The sequence below is a fragment of the Bos grunniens genome, chromosome 3 (assembly GCF_055505025.1).
Source record: "Bos grunniens cultivar Pamir isolate PY7600 chromosome 3, Bosgru_T2T1.0, whole genome shotgun sequence".
NCBI lineage: Eukaryota > Metazoa > Chordata > Mammalia > Artiodactyla > Bovidae > Bos > Bos grunniens.
In genome coordinates this window covers 110,958,793-110,977,279 of record NC_141167.1, presented here as the reverse complement: position 1 = coordinate 110,977,279, position 18,487 = coordinate 110,958,793, and the positions used below count along the sequence as shown (strand labels likewise).

Genomic DNA, 18,487 nt, shown 5'->3' with positions numbered 1-18,487 from the left:
ACACACTAAGCTTACTTTTTTCAATTTTTTAACTTAAATCTTAAGTTTATATCATTGTAAATGTCATCTTCCACCCCCCCCCCCCATATTATGAATTATCTGATGGAGGTGTGAGGTATCATTTTTTCTCTTGTTCCATTTCTTATTTTATTTATTTATTTATTTGGTCCACACAGCATGTGTGGATTTTAGTTTTCTGACCAGGGATGAAACTCACACCCCCTGCACTGAAAGTGCAGAGTCTTAACTACTGGGTCACCATGAAAGTCCCTCTTGTTCCATTTCTGATACAGAATAATTGTTAGGTGTGTGCATGCATGCTAAGCTGCTTCAGTTGTGTCCAACCCTTTGCAACCCTATGGACCATAGGCCACCAGGCTCCTCTGTCCATGGGATTCTTTAGGCATGAAGAAAACTAGGGTGGGTTGCCATGCCCTCCTCCAGGGGATCTTTCTGATCCAGGGATCAAACCCATGTCTCGTGCAATGGCTGCTAGGGTTCTTTACCACTAGTGACACCTGGGATCCCAATTGTTAGGTAAGCACTCTCTACTGAGAAGCGATGATGCAAAAGAAGAAACAACTTTCTTGGTTAGGCAAGGCTTATATTTGAAAACTTCTAATTCTTTAGCATATATCTCTCATTTCTGTACTACTGACCCTAGATAGTCTCTATGATTCCTATGCTCCAGTATTTATATCACATTCAGTTCAGTTCAGTCACTCAGTAGTGTCCAACTCATTGCAACCCCATGAACCACAGCACGCTAGGCCTCCCTGTCCATCACCAATTCCCAGAGTTTACCCAAACTCATGTCCTTTGAGTTGGTGATGCCATCCAACCATCTCATCCTCTGTGGTCCCCCTCTCCTCCTGCCCTCAATCTTTCCCAGCATCAGGGTCTTTTCAAATGAGTCAGCTCTTCGCATGAGGTGGCCAAAGTATTGTAGCTTCAGCTTCAACATCAGTCCTTCCAATGAACACCCAGTCCTTCCAATGAACACTTCCAATGATCTCCTTTAGGATGGACTGGTTGGATTTCCTTTCAGTCCAAGGGACTCTCAAGAGTCTTCTCCAACACCACAGTTCAAAAGCATCAATCCTTCTGTGCTCAGCTTTCTTTACAGTCCAACTCTCACATCCATACATGACTACTGGAAAAACCACAGCCTTGACTAGACTTTGTTGACAAAATAATGTCTCTGATTTTTAATATGCTATCTAGGTTGGTCATAACTTTCCTTCCAAGGAGTAAGCGTCTTTTAATTTCATGACTGCAATCAACCATCTGCAGTGATTTTGGAGCCCCACAAAATAAAGTCAGCCACTGTTTCCACTGTTTCCCAATCTATTTTCCATGAAGTGAGGGGACTGGATGCCATGATCTTAGTTTTCTGAATGTTGAGCTTTAAGCCAACTTTTTCACTCTCCTCTTTCACTTTGATAGCCTTCTAATATAGTAAGTCAATGCCAAGACATTTAGATATGCATCTGGACACTACAAATGAATAAGGAAGTCTATTCTGAGGACCTTATAAAGGCCTTATAAAGAGAGAATACAGGAATATCATTGTGATGTGAATATATAGAGAACTAAAAATAAGTAATACAGTGGCTACTCTAAGTATAGCATAATCATGTGTTTGAGGATTCTAGATAAATGGCTAATTTCTACAGCTCAATGAAATAAGAATGGAAACAAAGAGCCTTTGGCGTTTAGGACTGGGGAGGTTGCAGTAATTTGGTGAAAGGGCAGTGGCAGCTATCCATCCTGGAGAAAGGTCAGGTATTTCAGGTGAAGTGGGGTGTAGACTCAGTGCTGGTTAAGATTGAAGGAAGCCCTCTGATTTCCAAATACTTGAGTTTTTTTTTTTTTTTTCTCAAAGAGACTCTGTGAATCCTGCAGGTACATTAGTAAACTTAGACACGAATATTTTTTTCTTTCATTCAAAAATCTCCAGCTCCCACAGAAGTTTCTGAATCTCAGAAAATTCAGTGACTTCCTTCATTTTAGTGTTGATATACTAGTTAATCTTTTATGGTTATCTCTCTATCTTAAATTAGGAAGTAAATTGTCCTTAAATTTGATTCTGAAAAAAAGTACATTTGGATGTATGAATGATTCAAATGCATTACTTCCAGCAGTGCTTTTATTCTATTATTTTTTTGGATTCCACATCCACCCAAGAACATGCACCACAGGTAGTACTCACCTGAGGTTACATCTCCAATGTTGAGGATGTGGCTATAGATAAAATGGATCATAGCAAAATGAATAAGCATCAAGAGGATAATGGTGCTGATAAAAGTAATAGTAATAATACCAGTAAAGGAAACTTTGAACAGTGCAGTTAGAACAGAATTTTAGATATTTGATAAACAATGGTTGAATCAATGAATAAACAGTAGAGGGCTTGATGAAGGTAGAGATGGTGGTGGGATCAATGGAAGTGGAGATGTTCAGCACAGAAGTGATGGTGGTGCCCATGCTGACTGTATTTATATGGTGATGCAGGTGGTGGTAGTCAGAAAAAGAGCTGGATGAGAAATCTTCAAGAAATTAAAAGCAAAAACTCACTTCTTTTAAGATGCTCAAAGTGTGACTCTCAATGTGTACACATGTTTATACAAGGTGAATCGTTTCTTCTTAGAGAAAGCTATATGGAAGTTGCAGAAAGTTCTAGTGGTCCAGAGGACACAAGGTTTTTGAGACTGGATTTCAGAGCCCTATGGTCAGGGTTGTAAAGTTGAAAAAGTCATTTGAGAAACAGTGCTACTCTGCATTGCTTTCCTGCACCCAACATTCTGCCCCAGGGGGACCCCTACTAAGAGCTAATCAAACCCAGCAACCCCAGGGAGGACAGCAAGGAGCCCCTGGGAAGCCAGCATTTCCAGGAACACAAGACATAAATAGGGAAGTGTTTGGAGGTAAAAAGGGCACTGAAAAAGAAGCTATAAGACTTTTAATGCCATCCAAGCAGTCAGGTAACAGTCAGGGACAGTGTAGCAGAGATGAGAGGTACTCAAGAAGAAGACTGAGAGAGGGCTTTGACCTTTCCTAGGTGAAGCTTGTTATATGTGTGGGAAGAAAACTCTTGGGACCTTAGTGTAGAGCTCCTATCTCCACCCTCATCCCCCAAAAATTTTTCAGTAGCTTTAGAGAACCACAGACTACCATGGCTGTAAGGGACTTCCAGGCACCTATTTAAACTTCTTCATTCTAGACAAGAGCAAGTCGAGGTAAAGAGAAGAGAAATGTATCATATAGTAATTGTCCTCCAATAATTGTGTTTTGTTCTGTACTTCTCAAAATTGTACAATTATAATCTTTGATAATTTAAAAAAGAAAAAAAAAATAGGAGAAATGGCCAGGCTCAATATCCATTTAGTGGCCAAGCACATTTAGAAAGCTGATTCCAAGAGAATGTGTTTTATCTTATACTACAGCCCCTGTACACCAACATCGTAGGGTCTGGACTATATCAATTTACACACACACCTCTTAGAGACTTCCCAGTACATAATTCTACTTGAGAATCCTTCCTGAAAATGCACTGTGCTTACTCATTGTTTCCTCATCTGGCCTGATAGCTCTTATAGTTGAGGAACTCTCCAGAATATTCACATTTCTTTCTTCTTCCTCTTCTTCCTCATTCAGTCCACACTGAGAACATTTCTGAATTCCAGAAAGGCTCCCTGAAGGAAGCTAGTGGTCACATTTTAGAAAGTATTTGTCACCTTTTCCCACAGTTAACAACTGAGTTTGGATACAGAGGAAACGGTACAGGTGGATGTCTTAAAGAATCGTGAGACCTTTCATTTGGACTAAAAGGAGATGAACATGAAAATTTCTTATCTCTTCTATTGAACGGATATGCAGGAGAAGATCATGGGGCCCCTGACTCTGGTAACATAGTCTATACAAACAAGAAGTCCTGGACTGAGATTCAGGACACCTGGACTCCACTCCAGTTCTGTCAACAACAGACTGAGATATTGTGCAAATCACTTCTGCCTTCTGGGCTTCAACTGTCTTTTAAAAAGTAAGGTTTGATAATGTGTAAGTTATTTTCAAGGTTATATGTTCAATATTTTTGGTTCTGGAAAGATTTCTCAAGAAGACTCCTGAAGTAGTTAATCTTCTATCTTTACTTCTTGCTCTTAGGAACCATGGACCTTGTCAATCACACGTGGACCCAGAGTTTTCTCCTTGCTGGTTTCACTACCACTGGAGCCCTGCAACCTCTTGCTTTCTTGGGGACACTGTGCATCTATCTCCTCACCCTGGCAGGGAACTTGTTCATCATTGTGCTGGTTCAGGCAGATTCGAGACTGTCCACACCCATGTACTTCTTCATCAGTGCCCTCTCCTTCTTGGAACTCTGGTATGTCAGCACCACAGTGCCCACACTGCTGCACACCTTGCTCCATGGGCGTTCACCCATCTCACCAACTGTGTGCTTTGTCCAGCTCTATGTCTTCCATTCACTGGGCATGACTGAGTGCTACCTGTTGAGTGTCATGGCACTGGACCGCTACCTTGCCATCTGTCGCCCACTGCACTACCATGCTCTTATGAGCAGACAGGTACAGTTATGGCTAGCAGGGGCCACCTGGGCAGCTGGCTTCTCAGCTGCACTTGTGCCAGCAAGGCTCACAGCCACTCTGCCCTTCTGCTTAAAAGAGGTGGCTCATTACTTCTGTGACCTGGCACCACTAATGAGGCTGGCGTGCGTGGACACAGGTTGGCATGCTCAAGTCCACATTGCAGTGATTGGCATTATCAATGCTTGCAATCTTGTGCTCATTTTAGGACTGTATGGGGGCATCCTGAGAGCTGTGCTGAAGCTGCCCTCAGCTGCCAGCCGTGCAAAAGCCTTTTCCACCTGTTCCTCCCACATAACTGTAGTGGTGCTATTCTTTGCCTCTGCTTTCATTGTCTATGTGGGGCCACCTGAGAGTCTCCCTGAAGGCACTGACAAACTTCTTGCTTTGGTGTATACTTTTCTGACCCCTTTTCTCAACCCCATTATTTACACTTTTCGTAACAAAGAAGTGAGAGAGGCTGTCAGGAGAGTCACCCAAAGCATTAGGGCTATGATGAAGAGACCCTGAGGATCAAGCCATAGGCCCTTCATTTAGTAAGGGTAGGCTTTAGCTGGTTAGTCAATCAACTAATTAATTTGTCAAGTATACTGCATATATCAATTTAAATGTATTGAGTATTATATCAGGACAAATTGGGAAATTTGTAAAGGTGGAAAATATGGCATCTGAACCCATACCTATCTAATATGGGTGAAAGATCACATAAATTAAAAACAATCAAATAATAAGGATGTAAATTCCAGGGTAGATTTAAAACTCAGAGAGATAAATGTGTTTTTAAGAATTTAGAAAACAAACTAACTGTGAGACTTTTCTCAAGATGGAATTTTTGGAGAGCCATTGAGAAAGTAGTAAAGGAGGTTGGGTGCTCAGTCGTATTTGACTTTTTGCAATCCCATGGATCAAGTGTATTTTGAGATTTTCCTCAAGTCTCAGATTTTGGGATCCTAATACCCTGGGCACTGACGTGGTAGTTTTCTGAAAGTTCTCTTCAAATCAGACATGAAACTGTAGCATCCCCCTTGGAGATTCCATGTATCTGGATAACATGGTCATAAATATACTGAAAATATAAGAAGAAAATTCATTTAAAAAATAATTCTTCTGGACAGCATTTTTTGAAATGACTGAGTATACAATTTTAGAGCTTCCTGTATTTGCCTAATGACGTTGAAATACTTTATTTCTATCGCAAGGTTAACTTTTTTTTTTTTTTAACTTATTTTACTGGGAGAAGATATGTATAGAGTGACATACAGACTGTTTTTACCATAGAATAATTCTCCTGTATCTATAGAACATGGCTGCCATGGGATTTAACAAGCATTTCTCTGGTCAGCCTTTCCGCTAGAGGCCTCTTGCTATCTCTTCTCTCTTCTCTCCAGAAGTAGGAATGGGCTCCCAGCTTCCCAGAACCATCCCATGCTCTTGCCCAGTTCCATAACCTCTTCCACAAATATACCATTTATACCTGAATATTTGGTATTCATTTTCTCATCAAATCTCTCATAGAGGCAAAATGGATGAATGTCCTTCCAAAGTCATTTAGTAAGTCAATTAAAAAAAAAAAAAGTTAACTTTACTGAGTAAGAAGAATAAATAGCATCTTTTAAAAGAGACGGTCTGAGTCTTCACCTTCCCTATCATTCCTTTCAGCTATGGATTTTTCATATTCTGTATGAAACTAAGAATCAGACTGTGTATGACTTATCACTTAAATGTAGGCTAACTAGAGGAAATCTTTTCACGCATGATTTATATGAGCTAGCAGAGTTAGTTGTGGAAAGGTATTTTTTTCCCTACAGTCATAAAGTTCTAAAAATAAGAAATTATAGGTAATTCCTTTAGTTCTTTGATTCAGTGAACAAGGCAGTAAGCTTTTTTAAGCTTTCCCAAACACAGAATTATTGATTAATTGTGAGAGAAATGAAGCTCGACACATCACCTGGAATCTTCTCAGGTAAAACCTTAATCATAGATTTGGAGTTTTAATTTTAATGAGAATGTGCATCAGAGAACTTTTAGAAACTTTGAGTCTGGGATGTAACAATTTGTATTTTAGCAAGCCTCAAGGCAATGTGAAGCAAATTCAAGTCTGAAAGCCACTTATCTAATCTGATCGGTGAGACTGATGGAGGAATTAGGCGCGTGTAGCCCAGTCATCTCTTCCTCTTCTTGGGAACCAACTTGCCCGGTTTGTCTGTTCTGCTCTCTGCCATGGAGGAGGGCTGCAGCTTTCAGCGTTTGTGGCAATCAGGAGGGGAAACTGTCAGGAAAGCTAACACACGCACTATCATAGTAAAATGTTTGAAAACCCTCTCCTGAGTAAATATTTACCAGGCAGATATGGTGAAAGAACATAGATAGAATACAGATGGACTTCAAGTGCAAGTCAAATTAAACAAATGTTAAGCTATAATATAAAGCCCACTGAAAATGTATATTTTTTGTTCTGGAGATTGAGCGTACAGCATGGCAACCATCAATGATACTGTAGTGTATGCTTGAAATTTACTAAAAGGGCAGGGTAGTTCTTAAGAGTTCTATTTAAAAAAAGAGAAAGGAAGGGAGGAAAGGAGGGAAGGAGGAAAGAAAGAAAAATCATTAGTGTGTAAGGTAATAGATATTTTAATTAGTTTGATTATGGTGATCATTTCACAGTGGATACCTATAGCAAAACATCAAGCTGTATACCTTAAAATATACAGTTTCTACTTGTCAGTTGTATGTCAATAAAACCAAAAAATAAGTGAAAATAAGCCTTGACACAGTTAAGAGAATTAATATTATGTTGATTAGTTTCCAAATCATGATGTAATCAAATTAGTAATAAATAAATGACAAATTTAAAATATCCTTTTGTTTGATATTAAAAAACACTTCTAAACAATTTATAAATCTAAGAGTATACTATAAGGGAAAGTAGAAAACATTTAGCCTTGAACAATAATAAAAATTATAATTTTGAAACTAATGGGATAAAGCTAAATTATTTCTTAGAGAAAAATTCATAGCTTTAAATGTTTACATCATAAAAAATTGTGCAAAATTGATTAGTGAAGCAAGCATCCAAATTTTAGGCACTTGGAGAAATAATATTAGGAAGAGAAAACAAAGAAAGTAGAAGGGAGAAAAATATAAATATGGAACAGAAATCAACAATAAAAATTAGTATATAGCAAAGGAGATATATAAATCAGAGTTGGTTCTAAAACAAAAGTAAACCCTTGACAGACTAACAAAGAATAAAAGTGGAAAGGAGTAAAAATAAGAAATATTAAAAATAAAAATTTGATACAAATACAGGTTTAAACTACAAAATTTAAAGTGATAATAAGATGATGGTGTTAGTGGTAAAGAAGCCACCTGCCAATGCAGAAGATGTAAGAGATGTAGGTTCTATCCCTGGGTTGGGAAGTTCCACTGAAAGAGTGCACGGCAATCCACTTTAGTATTCTTGCTTAGAGAATCCCATGTACAGAGGATCCTGGCAGGTACAGTCCATGGAGCTCACAGTCAGACACGACTGAAGCAACTGAGCACAGCACATTAACAACATACAGTCAACAATTAAAATTTTAATTAGCTAGATTCATTTTCTGAAAATTCAAATTACTAGTATCAACTTCAGAAGGGCTTCCTTGGGCTCAGTGGTAAAAGAATCTGCACGCAATGCAGGAGATGCAGGAGACACAGTAGATGTGGGTGATCCCTGGGTCTGGAAGATCCCCTGGAGAAGGGCACGTCAACCCACTCCAGTATTCTAGCCTGGAGAATTCCATGGACAGAGAAGCCTGGCAGGCTACAGTCCATAGGGTCACAAAAAGTCAGACAGGACTAAAGTGACTGAGCACACACAACTTCAGAAGCAGTAGGAAATCTTAGTAATATTGAATTAGAAGTTAAAATATTACTAGACAGAAAATATTGGGCCAAGATGGCTTAATAGGCAAATTCCTCCAAATACTGAAGAGAAAGGTAATTTCTTTTTTTTTTTTATAGAACTTATTCAGAAAGCAGATACACTGGAAGTACAACTTAACACATTTTAGAAATCTTGGTGGATGCTAATACTGAAATAAATAAAACCACTACATGAAGAAAAGAATCAGAGGCCAGTCTCACTCATTAACATCAATGCAAAATTCACCATCTTAAAAGTCCTAAGCAACATTTCAATAATTATCAAGTAATGACTGAATTTGGTTTAATCTCAGAAATGAAAGATTAATCTAACATTTGAAAAGTGCATAATATAATTGATAATATTAACTGTTTAAAAAATAAAACCCATGATGATTATGATTATCTCTTGATCAAGAATAAACACCATTAATGATTCATAATTTAAAATAAGACACAATAATAAAATTACAAATGAAAATAGCTTCCTTATTATAAAGGGCACTTTTAAAAATCATACAGAAGAACTAATAGTAATGTATGAAAACATTTCTTTTAAGATCAAGGACAAAACAAAATTAATGAGTAATACAACTTCTCAGTTCAGTTCAGTTCAGTTGCTCAGTCATGTCCGACTCTTTGCGACCCCATGAACCGCAGCACGTCAGGTCTCCCTGTCCATCACCAACTCCCGGAGTCCACCCAAACCCATGTCCATTGAGTCAGTGATGCCATCCAACAATTTTCATCCTCTGTGGTCCCCTTCTGCTCCTGCCTTCAATCTTTCCCAGCATCAGGGTTTTTTCAAATGAATCAGCTCTTCGCATCAGGTGGCCAAAATATTGGAGTTTCAGCTTCAACATCAGTCCTACCAATGAACACCCAGGACTGATCTCCTTTAGGATGGACTGGTTGGATCTCCTTGCAGTCCAAGGATTCTCAAGAATCTTCTCCAACACCATACATAGTTCAAAAGCATAGATTCTTCCTTTATAGTCCAAATCTCACATCCATACATGACCACTGGAAAAACCATAGCCTTGACTAGACAGACCTTTGTTGCCAAAGTAACATCTCTGCTTTTTAATATACTGTCTAGGATGGTCATAACTTTCCTTCCAAGGAGTAAGCATATTTTAATTTCATGGCTGCAATCACCATCTGCAGTGATTTTGGAGCCCCCAAAAATAAAGTCATCCACTGTTTCCACTGTTTCCCCATATGTTTGCCATGTGATGGGACCGGATGCCATGATCTTCGTTTTCTGAATGTTGAACTTTAAAGCCAACTTTCTCACTGTCCTCTTTCACTTTCATCAAGAGGCTTTTTAGTTCCTCTTCACTTTCTGCCATAAGGGTGGTGTCACCTGCATATCTGAGGTTATTGATATTTCTCCCGGCAATCTTGATTCCAGCTTGTGCTTCCTTCAGCCCAGCGTTTCTCATGATGTACTCTGCATGTAACTTCAAATCTACCTTTTATAGGTAGTCCTGGCTACTACAGCAAATAAGCAGAAAGAATAAGAAATTAAAAGTATAAGCACTGGATAAAACTTGAATTATTTTTAGATGATATTTACACTGAAGTATAGATAACCATGGGCTTCCCTGGTAGCTCAGCTAGTAAAGAATCCTCCTGCAATGTGGGCAACCTGGGTTTGATCCCTGGCTTGGGAAGATCCCTTGGAGGAGGGCATGGCAACCCACTCCAGTATTCTTGCCTGGAGAATCCCCATGGACAGAGGAGTCTGGCTGGCTACAGTCCATGGGATCACAAAGAGTAGGACACAATTGAGCACTTACACATTTATAGATATAGGTACCATCTAAGCACATAGTTAACCATCAGGCTTCCCTGGTGGTACTAGTGGTAAAGAAGTGCGTCAGCTGTGACGGACTGAGCAGAAGCATGGTGGAGAGGAGCTACCCCTCACCCAAGGTCAGGGGCGGCAGCCAAGAGTAGCTACTTGATGTCCAAAGTCAGGGGTGGCAGCAAAGAAGAGCTACCCCACGCTCGAGGCCAGGGGCAACAGCCGGTAGGAGCTACCCTCCACCCGAGATCAGGGGCCGCGCCGAGAGGAGCAACCCCACGTCCAAGGAGTGGTGGCTGCGTGGGCACAGGAGGGCCCGAGAGGAGCTACTCCACGTTCAAGGTCAGGAGGGGCGGTGGTTAGGAGATACCCCTCATTCAAGGTAAGGAGCACCAGCTGCGCTTTGCTGGAGCAGCCCTGAAGAGATACCCCACGTCCAAGGTAAGAGAAACCCAAGTAAGATGGTAGGTGTTGCGAGAGGGCATCAGAGGGCAGACACACTGAAACCATAAGCACAGAAAACTAGTCAATCTAATCACACAGACCACAGCCTTGTCTAACTCAGTGAAACTAAGCCATGCCATGTGGGGCCACCCAAGACAGGTGGTTCATGGTGGAGAGGTCTGACAGAATGTGGTCCACTGGAGAAGGGAATGGCAAACCACTTCAGTATTCTTGCCTTGAGAACCCCATGAACAGTATGAAGAAGCATTTATAGATAACCATGGATAAATTGTCAGCATTAATACGGTTGGCGAGCTTGCTAGATACCTCTCAATGAAAAAAAGCAACATTGTATTATTGTATAATATCAACAATCATAAATATAATTAAAGATATAATTTGTAATAAAAATAAAATACATATAAAATACTTAAGAGATATTCTTTGAAAATCCCTATAAACTTACATCTATACTTATATAGAATTTTTATATAAATGATGATATACAACACATTCATGGATGGGACATCAATATTAGAAAAATATTTCTTGCTCTGAATTGACTTATTAATAAAACAAAATCTCAAACAAAATTCCAAAAGTGGTGTCCATGGAATTTGATAATCTTTCCCAAGGACAGCATGATCATGCCATTCAAGAAGAATTAAATAGAAGAAGTGGCATATCAGTGTGATCGGGATTTCCACCAGGTATCCAGGGAGTCAGATTTACAAGATAATTTAGTTATACTCAGAGGCCTATGAAGGTGATGATATTAGAAAAAATTATAATTTAAGTTTTGATTTATATTAAAGAATTCTTTTGAACCTGATGCTTTTCTCTAATGGCCTTTTAGAAGCAGAACTATAAAGGGCCATGTGGGAATGTATTATCCATATGAGAAGGTGAAAAATATTCAGAGATTGAAACCCTGAACAGGAGGTTATAAGGATGCCTGTCACAGTTTATAAAATGTTCCACATAATGCTCAGCTTAAAAGTTGCCAAAAGAATTAAATGTTTTAGATTCCTACAAGCTGAAACAGAAGGAAGAAAATTAATGTGATTATTGCTTTAGAAATTGAAAGCTGTTCTGAATTTTTATAATGGTTCCTTTTGAAGAAACAAAAGTTAGACTCATTTTGTGTTGGGGGAAATCAGATATATCTGAAATGACTAACTACAAAAACAAATTATGACCCCTCTTAATCTTTCATACTGGACAAGTTTATGACATCCTAAAATCTGCCAAATAATATTTTATGAAGTGAAAGGCACTCAGTTGTGTCTGACTCTTTGCAATCCCATGGACTACAGTCCATTGAATTCTCTAGGCCAGAATACTGGAGTGGGTAACCTTTTCCTTCTCCAGGGGATCTTCCCAACTCAGGGATCAAACTCAGATCTCCCACATTGCAGGCAGATTCTTTACTAGCTGAGCCAGCATGACAAAAAATGAAAGTTTATGTTTTATGCTCATAATGGAAATTAACAGCAATATAGTTCAATTTCTTTCCCTAAATTCATAAAATCAAAACAGATGTGGTCTCTGCCAAGCAGAGTAAACTCCCATGCAGAGTCAACATCAATCATATTGAGCAACTTTGCCTCATTTTGATTAATATGCACAATTGTCTAGTTTCTGGGGGAATTATATAATCATATTCCTATGCTTCTCCTATTAACAATAATCAAGATATTTAGAAAAGAGTTTCTGAACAAACATTGAAGTCCAAGTGATGATTTTGTAGATTCCTTTCAATTATAGCTTATTTCCTTCCTTTCCTCCTAATGGTTTATTTCCTTTTGACTCACTCGATGCCTGGTGGAAACCCTCATCACCTTAACATGCCAGTTTTTTCTTCCTCAAAGGGACTTAAATGACATTCCACTGTGATCACTGCTCTGACAGGGTTTGCTGTGTTATCTCTGCCATCAATAAGTTATATAAAGGGCACAGCCTTCCAGTTCTGAGGTGCAAGGTATGGCTCTCTAAAATTCTGCATTTGTCAGTTTCATCTAAGTCTAAGTAACAAAAAACTTGTGGAAGAATGTCTATTGGCTCTACATTCACTTGAGACAGTTTTGCTGAGTCAATACTTTCTGGGTAGGGAAAGTTTTTTAGGCATAATGACAGATGAAAATAGTCTCGAAACACTAAAGTCAGAGAAAAGTCACTTCAAAATAGTGCATTGTGTGTGTGTGTGTGTGTGTGTGTGTGTGTGTATTTAAAAAGATTCCTAAGTAATAGCCTTGGATACAATGATGGTCCATGGACCAAATCGGGTACATAGACTGTTTTTGAAAACAAACTTTGTGGAACACAGCCACATCCATTAATTTATATATTGTCAATGGCTACTTTTGTGCTGCAGCCACAGGGCTGAAGGGTTGTGACAGAGACATAGGATTTGAAAAGCATAAAATATTTCCTCTCTGGTTCTAATAAAAAGTTCGCCCATCCATGCTAATAGTCACAAAGAGTCAGACACGACTCTTGTCCAACTTGTGTGTGGCTCTTTGTGACCCCATGAACTGTAGTCTGCCATGTTCCTCTGTCCATGGGATTCTCCTGGCAAGAGTACTGGAGTGGATTGCCATTTCCTCCTCCAAGATATCTTCCTGATCCATGTCTCTTGCATTTCCTGCATTGGCAGGTATATTCTTTACCACTAGTACTACCTGGGAAGCTCCAGTATTTATATATTATCTAATAATGTATAGACTGGTAAACATAGAGTTGAGTAAATTATAATCTTAGGGCAAATTGTATTCTCAGGACAAACTAATAAGTGGTCATTTACCATTTTCTAGTTGGTTTTTAATTAGGCATCTCCTCACTGCTGATTCAGATCCTGTGATACCATTTTTTGATGTTTTACACAAAACATTCTTTTGGCCCTACTCAGTTATTACCTGGGCTTCTTATCTTCTATTTCTCCCTGCCTGCATGATTCCAGTTATATGAATATGCCCTGGATATACCTGGGGAGAAAAGGAAAAATGTGCATTGGATGAGAGTATTGTTAGGACAGCTTATAGCTAGAAAAATAACTTTTCTTTGTCATTGCTGTTGTTCAGTCACTGACTCTTTGTTACCCCGTGAGCTGCATCACACCAGGCTTCCCTGTCCTTCACCATCTCCTGGAGTTTGCTCAAACTCACGTCCATTGAGTCGGTGATGCCATTCAGCCATCTCATCTGTCAGGAAGCATTTAACAGGAGGCTTCCTGTGTGCTGTTTTGGATCTGTCATAAATCCTCTGTCCCTTATTCCTGAATATTCAGGAATTAAGTGGAGCAGCAAGCTACTCCCGGGGAGGGGGCGGGGGGCGGGCACTGAAGTATACATGCATTTCCATACAATGATAAGCAACTATTTATGACCCTCTTCCTTTTTATGAACCATATGGTAAAGGTGATTATTTATAACCTTCTCTTTTTCATATGAATGACCTCATGTTTCCTTGATAACTTGTAAGTTTTGATTTTATCTCTGCTGAAAATAGCTGCCTTGTAAGACAGTATAAATACACAATATTGAATAAAACACCTCTGCTCCATTATAGCTTTGGTCCCCGTGTCTTGCTCTCTTTGTCTCTCTCTCTCTCTCTCTTTTTCAGGCTGATCCCCTGGAGCACAGAGGCCCTGTGGGTTCATTTTCCTGCCCGGGCTTCTAAGACCCTCTTGAGAAGGTGCTCTGCACCTTCACCCCCTTGAGAGGGCACCTGAGGCCTTCGTGAACAGAGCCAGCTTTATTGGCTTTCTGTGTAAACCAAGGAATATCAGCCTTTTTCTCTCTCCTTTACTTTCTTATTGGTCGACTCTGGACCACCAGGTTCCAGTCCATTAAAGGACCTCAACACTCATCCTCTGTCATCCCCTTTTCCCCCTGCCTTCAATCTTTCCCAGCATCAGGGTCTTTTCCAGTGAGTCAGTTCTCATCAGATGGCCAAAGTATTGGAGCTTCAGATTCAGTATCAGCCCTTCCAATGAATATTCAGGGCTGATTTCCTTTAGGGTTGACTGGTTTGATCTCCTTGCAGTCCAAGGGACTCTCAAGAGTCTTCTCCAATACGACAGTTCAAAAGCATTAATTTTTTGAGTAAACTCAAAAGGTTGAGTAAACTCAACCTTCCTTACGGTCCAGCTCTCACATCCATACATGACTATTGGAAAAACCATAGCTTTGACTAGATGGACCTTTGTTGGCAAAGTAATGTCTCTGCTTTTGAATATGCTATCTAGATTGGTCATAACTTTCCTTCCAAGGAGCAAGTGTCTTTTAATTTCATGGCTACAATCACCATCTGCAGTGATTTTGGAGCACAAGAAAATAAAGTCTGTCACTGTTTAAATTGTTTCCCCATCTATTTGCCATAAAGTGATGGGACTGGATGCCATGATTTTAGTTTTTTGAATCCTGAGTTTCAAGCCAGGTTTTCACTCTTCTCTCTTTCTTCTTTTCCTAAGAAAAGTTTATTTCAAAATGACTTTCATAAAAAGGATCTGGGGTCTGTCACAGCAGTTTCTATTCAATCAGCAGTGGCACTCGAAAGTTTCACTAATAACCTGGTGCACTTAATCGCATTTGACTTTCTGATCCCATGGACTATAGCCTGCCAGGCTCTTCTGTCCATGTAATTCTCCAGGCAAGAATACTGGAGTGGGTTTCCATCTCCTTCTCCAGGTGATCTTTCTGACCAAGGGATCGAACCCGTGTCTCCTGTGTCTCCTGCATTGCAGGTGAATTCTTTACCCACTGAGCTATCAGAGAATCTAAATTATATACTTGTCAGATCTGTGGGTAAAGTTGGGAGGAATACACAAAACGGCAGCTGGCAGAATCAGAATCTAAAAGTATCTGAAAGCTCTTGGAAAATAGATTGAATCTCATAAGACAAACTTTAGTGTAGTTAAGAAAGGGTCTTGTGCTTGGTTTTCAAAACAAACAAAAAAAGTACCATAACCACAATAAAACTTTCCAAACAAATATTGACAGGAATAAATGTTTATATCCAGTTTTAAAATTATACTAAATGTTTTTTCTAACCCAGACACTGTATTAGGCAATAAAAAGTATAGCACTGAATGAGAGTTTCCTGGTGACCTAGTGATTAGGATTCCTAGCTTTCACTGCCTGGCCTGCATTCAATCCCTTGTCAGGGAACTGAGATTCCACAAGCTGAATGGCATGGACTGCCAAAACCCAAAAAATAGCATTGAATGGACAAATACAGAGCAAAACGGAATCTCTACTTTCATGAAGCTTACATTCAGTTTGGAAATAGATAATAAGTTATTAGAAATGGGAGGAATGTAGAAATGCATAGTTCTCTGCAAACATCTAATAGGAGAATCTGGCCTATCTTGGTTATAAATATTGTGTAGGTTTATGTGTGTGATGGAGGGTATCAGAAAAGCCTTTTCTTAATTTATTCATTCAGCATATAGTTCTTGAATATCTACTTTGTGCAAGAAAAAATACTTGGCACTGAATGATGTATTAAGTACAGTTGGACTTTCTCTTCACCAACTTTATCATATATTGATAAATAAATAAACATATGAATAAGTACTTAAAATTTGTTCTGTGAAAGGAATGGCTAGGATGCAATGGACAGAAAAAGCATTGGAAGATTGGGCATATATATTGATAGGGTATTTACATAGTGTGCTCAGATCAGACCTCTTTGAGGAAGAGATGCTACTTTAAGAATGAGGTAGTATTACCTTGGTGAAAGGGGTCAGGGTAGAGGGATACAGTAGCAGAATTATTTTCTAGGACTGTCCCAAGCAGAGGGAAGTGTGATTTGAAAAACAAACAGATTTAAGTGATTTTTATTTTTGTGTGAAATCTTGGTGGCCTTGTTGCTCTTTTCAAGAGGTGAGGCTGTTGTGTCACTAGCACCGACTATTGCTTATCAACTACAAGTTTAGTTTACCTTCTGAATAAAATTCATTAAGATACTCAGTTACAGAATTATCTCCAGTAACTGACAGGATCCAATTCAGACCAATTCCTGCTTTTTTGGACCTTCCCCTGAATCACCGAACGTGAAGCCATACCCTACAATAAATTCTTTTCTAACAACCCCTTACTGAAATGCTCCACAGTCCATATGATGTGCAATCTCTCTCATTGCAATAAACCAAATTTTGTTAAACTCTAAGGTGTGTTCCTGTCCATTGCATGGAAGGCACTGCTATATTCTCTAATTCTAAAAGCAACCTAAATACACACATTTTAATGGTGAAGAAAATAAGGTTATGAGTGTAATTTAGCTTCACAGAGTTATTTGGAGGAATTTAATGAACAAACATCTACTGTACACCTACTAAGTGAAATAAGAATATGTGCAGACACATTTTAGAACCAATATAGTTACTTTTCCTATTAATTTTCACATAACCCTCATGAATGTAAACACAGATTTACACATGAGACAATATGGATTCACAGAGATGAATGACTGCTTCAGGGCACATAGATAATGAGTGGTGGCCAGGTGGCTATGTGCCCTTTGTTATTCCATCAGTCACTGAAGGCAGTGAGCTTAGAAATGATAACAGGTTCTGGGGTCAGAATACTTTGCTTCAGAATCCTGAAAAGGATTCATACTAGCTGTGTGATCTTGGATATATTTTTAAACTCTCTGTGCTCTAGAGAGTTTAACATGAGAATAACAGTTGTACCAACCTCATAGCAGAGAAGGCAGTGGCAACCCCACTCCAGTACTCTTGCCTGGAAAACCCCATGGACGGAGGAGCCTGGAAGGCTGCAGTCCATGAGGTCACTAAGAGTCAGACACGACTGAGCGACTTCACTTTCACTTTTCACTTTCATGCATTGGAGAAGGAAATGGCAACCCACTCCAGTGTTCTTGCCTGGAGAATCCCAGGGATGGGAGAGCCTGGTGGGGTGCCGTCTATGGGGTCACACAGAGTCGACACGACTGACGCGACTTAGCAGCAGCAGTGGCAACCTCATAGAGAAATTGCAACTATCATATCAGCTGATACATGCATTCTACTTAGAACAACATTACTTAGCAAAGGATCAGTAAATGGTTATTTTATGAGAGCCAGACTGAAATTTAGGTTTCTGAGGCTCTAAGCCTTTTTTTTTTTTCCAGAACAAGCAACTCCTATCAGAAAGTTTTCTTAAAGAAAGAACAATGTCTGGCTGGATTGGGCAAATAATTAGGAAAAGTCATTATTTCAAAAGATGAGGGGATATACAAAGTCTCTTTGGACTTGTGAGGCAAGACAGGAAATATGAATGTATGATTATGGGAAAAATTGTAGGGTTGGGGGTCATTTTTGCAGATCCAGAGTCCAAGAGTCTGTTGAGAAGTCACTAGAGATGGGGAGAGGAATAGGGGTTGAAGAACCAGTGAAAAGATGGCAAGCGTTTGGGGAAAGGCTTCTTTGAGTCCACCTGGTAAAAGATAGATGTGGCCTCTATCTAAATGCTCTCCCAGGAACCTCACCTAAGCCTGATTTTTATCTGCATCTGAGGCTGAAAGTGTCCCCCTTGCCTGTGTCCCTCATGGCCTGAGACAGTCAAGGTTAGCTCTGGGGACTCTGCCCCATGGGGATGGAATTTCTTAAAGAGGAGAAAAGGCTTCTAGGTACAGTCTCTATCTCCCACATATACCTGAGCAAAGCGAGACAAAGGCAGATACCAAATGATGTTCAGCGGCTGGTAGGTGATCTGAGGAT

General features: G+C 39.5%; 1 protein-coding gene across 1 annotated transcript; it reads left to right on the top strand.

Annotated features, from left to right (window-relative positions):
• The first annotated feature begins 4,123 nt into the window (after window positions 1-4,123).
• Window positions 4,124-5,114, top strand: LOC147376804 (olfactory receptor 6N2-like). The gene has a single exon (XM_086394115.1). The coding sequence runs from the start codon at window positions 4,170-4,172 to the stop codon at window positions 5,112-5,114; it is 945 nt and encodes a 314-aa protein (XP_086250241.1). The 5' UTR covers window positions 4,124-4,169.
• The last annotated feature ends 13,373 nt before the right edge of the window (window positions 5,115-18,487 follow it).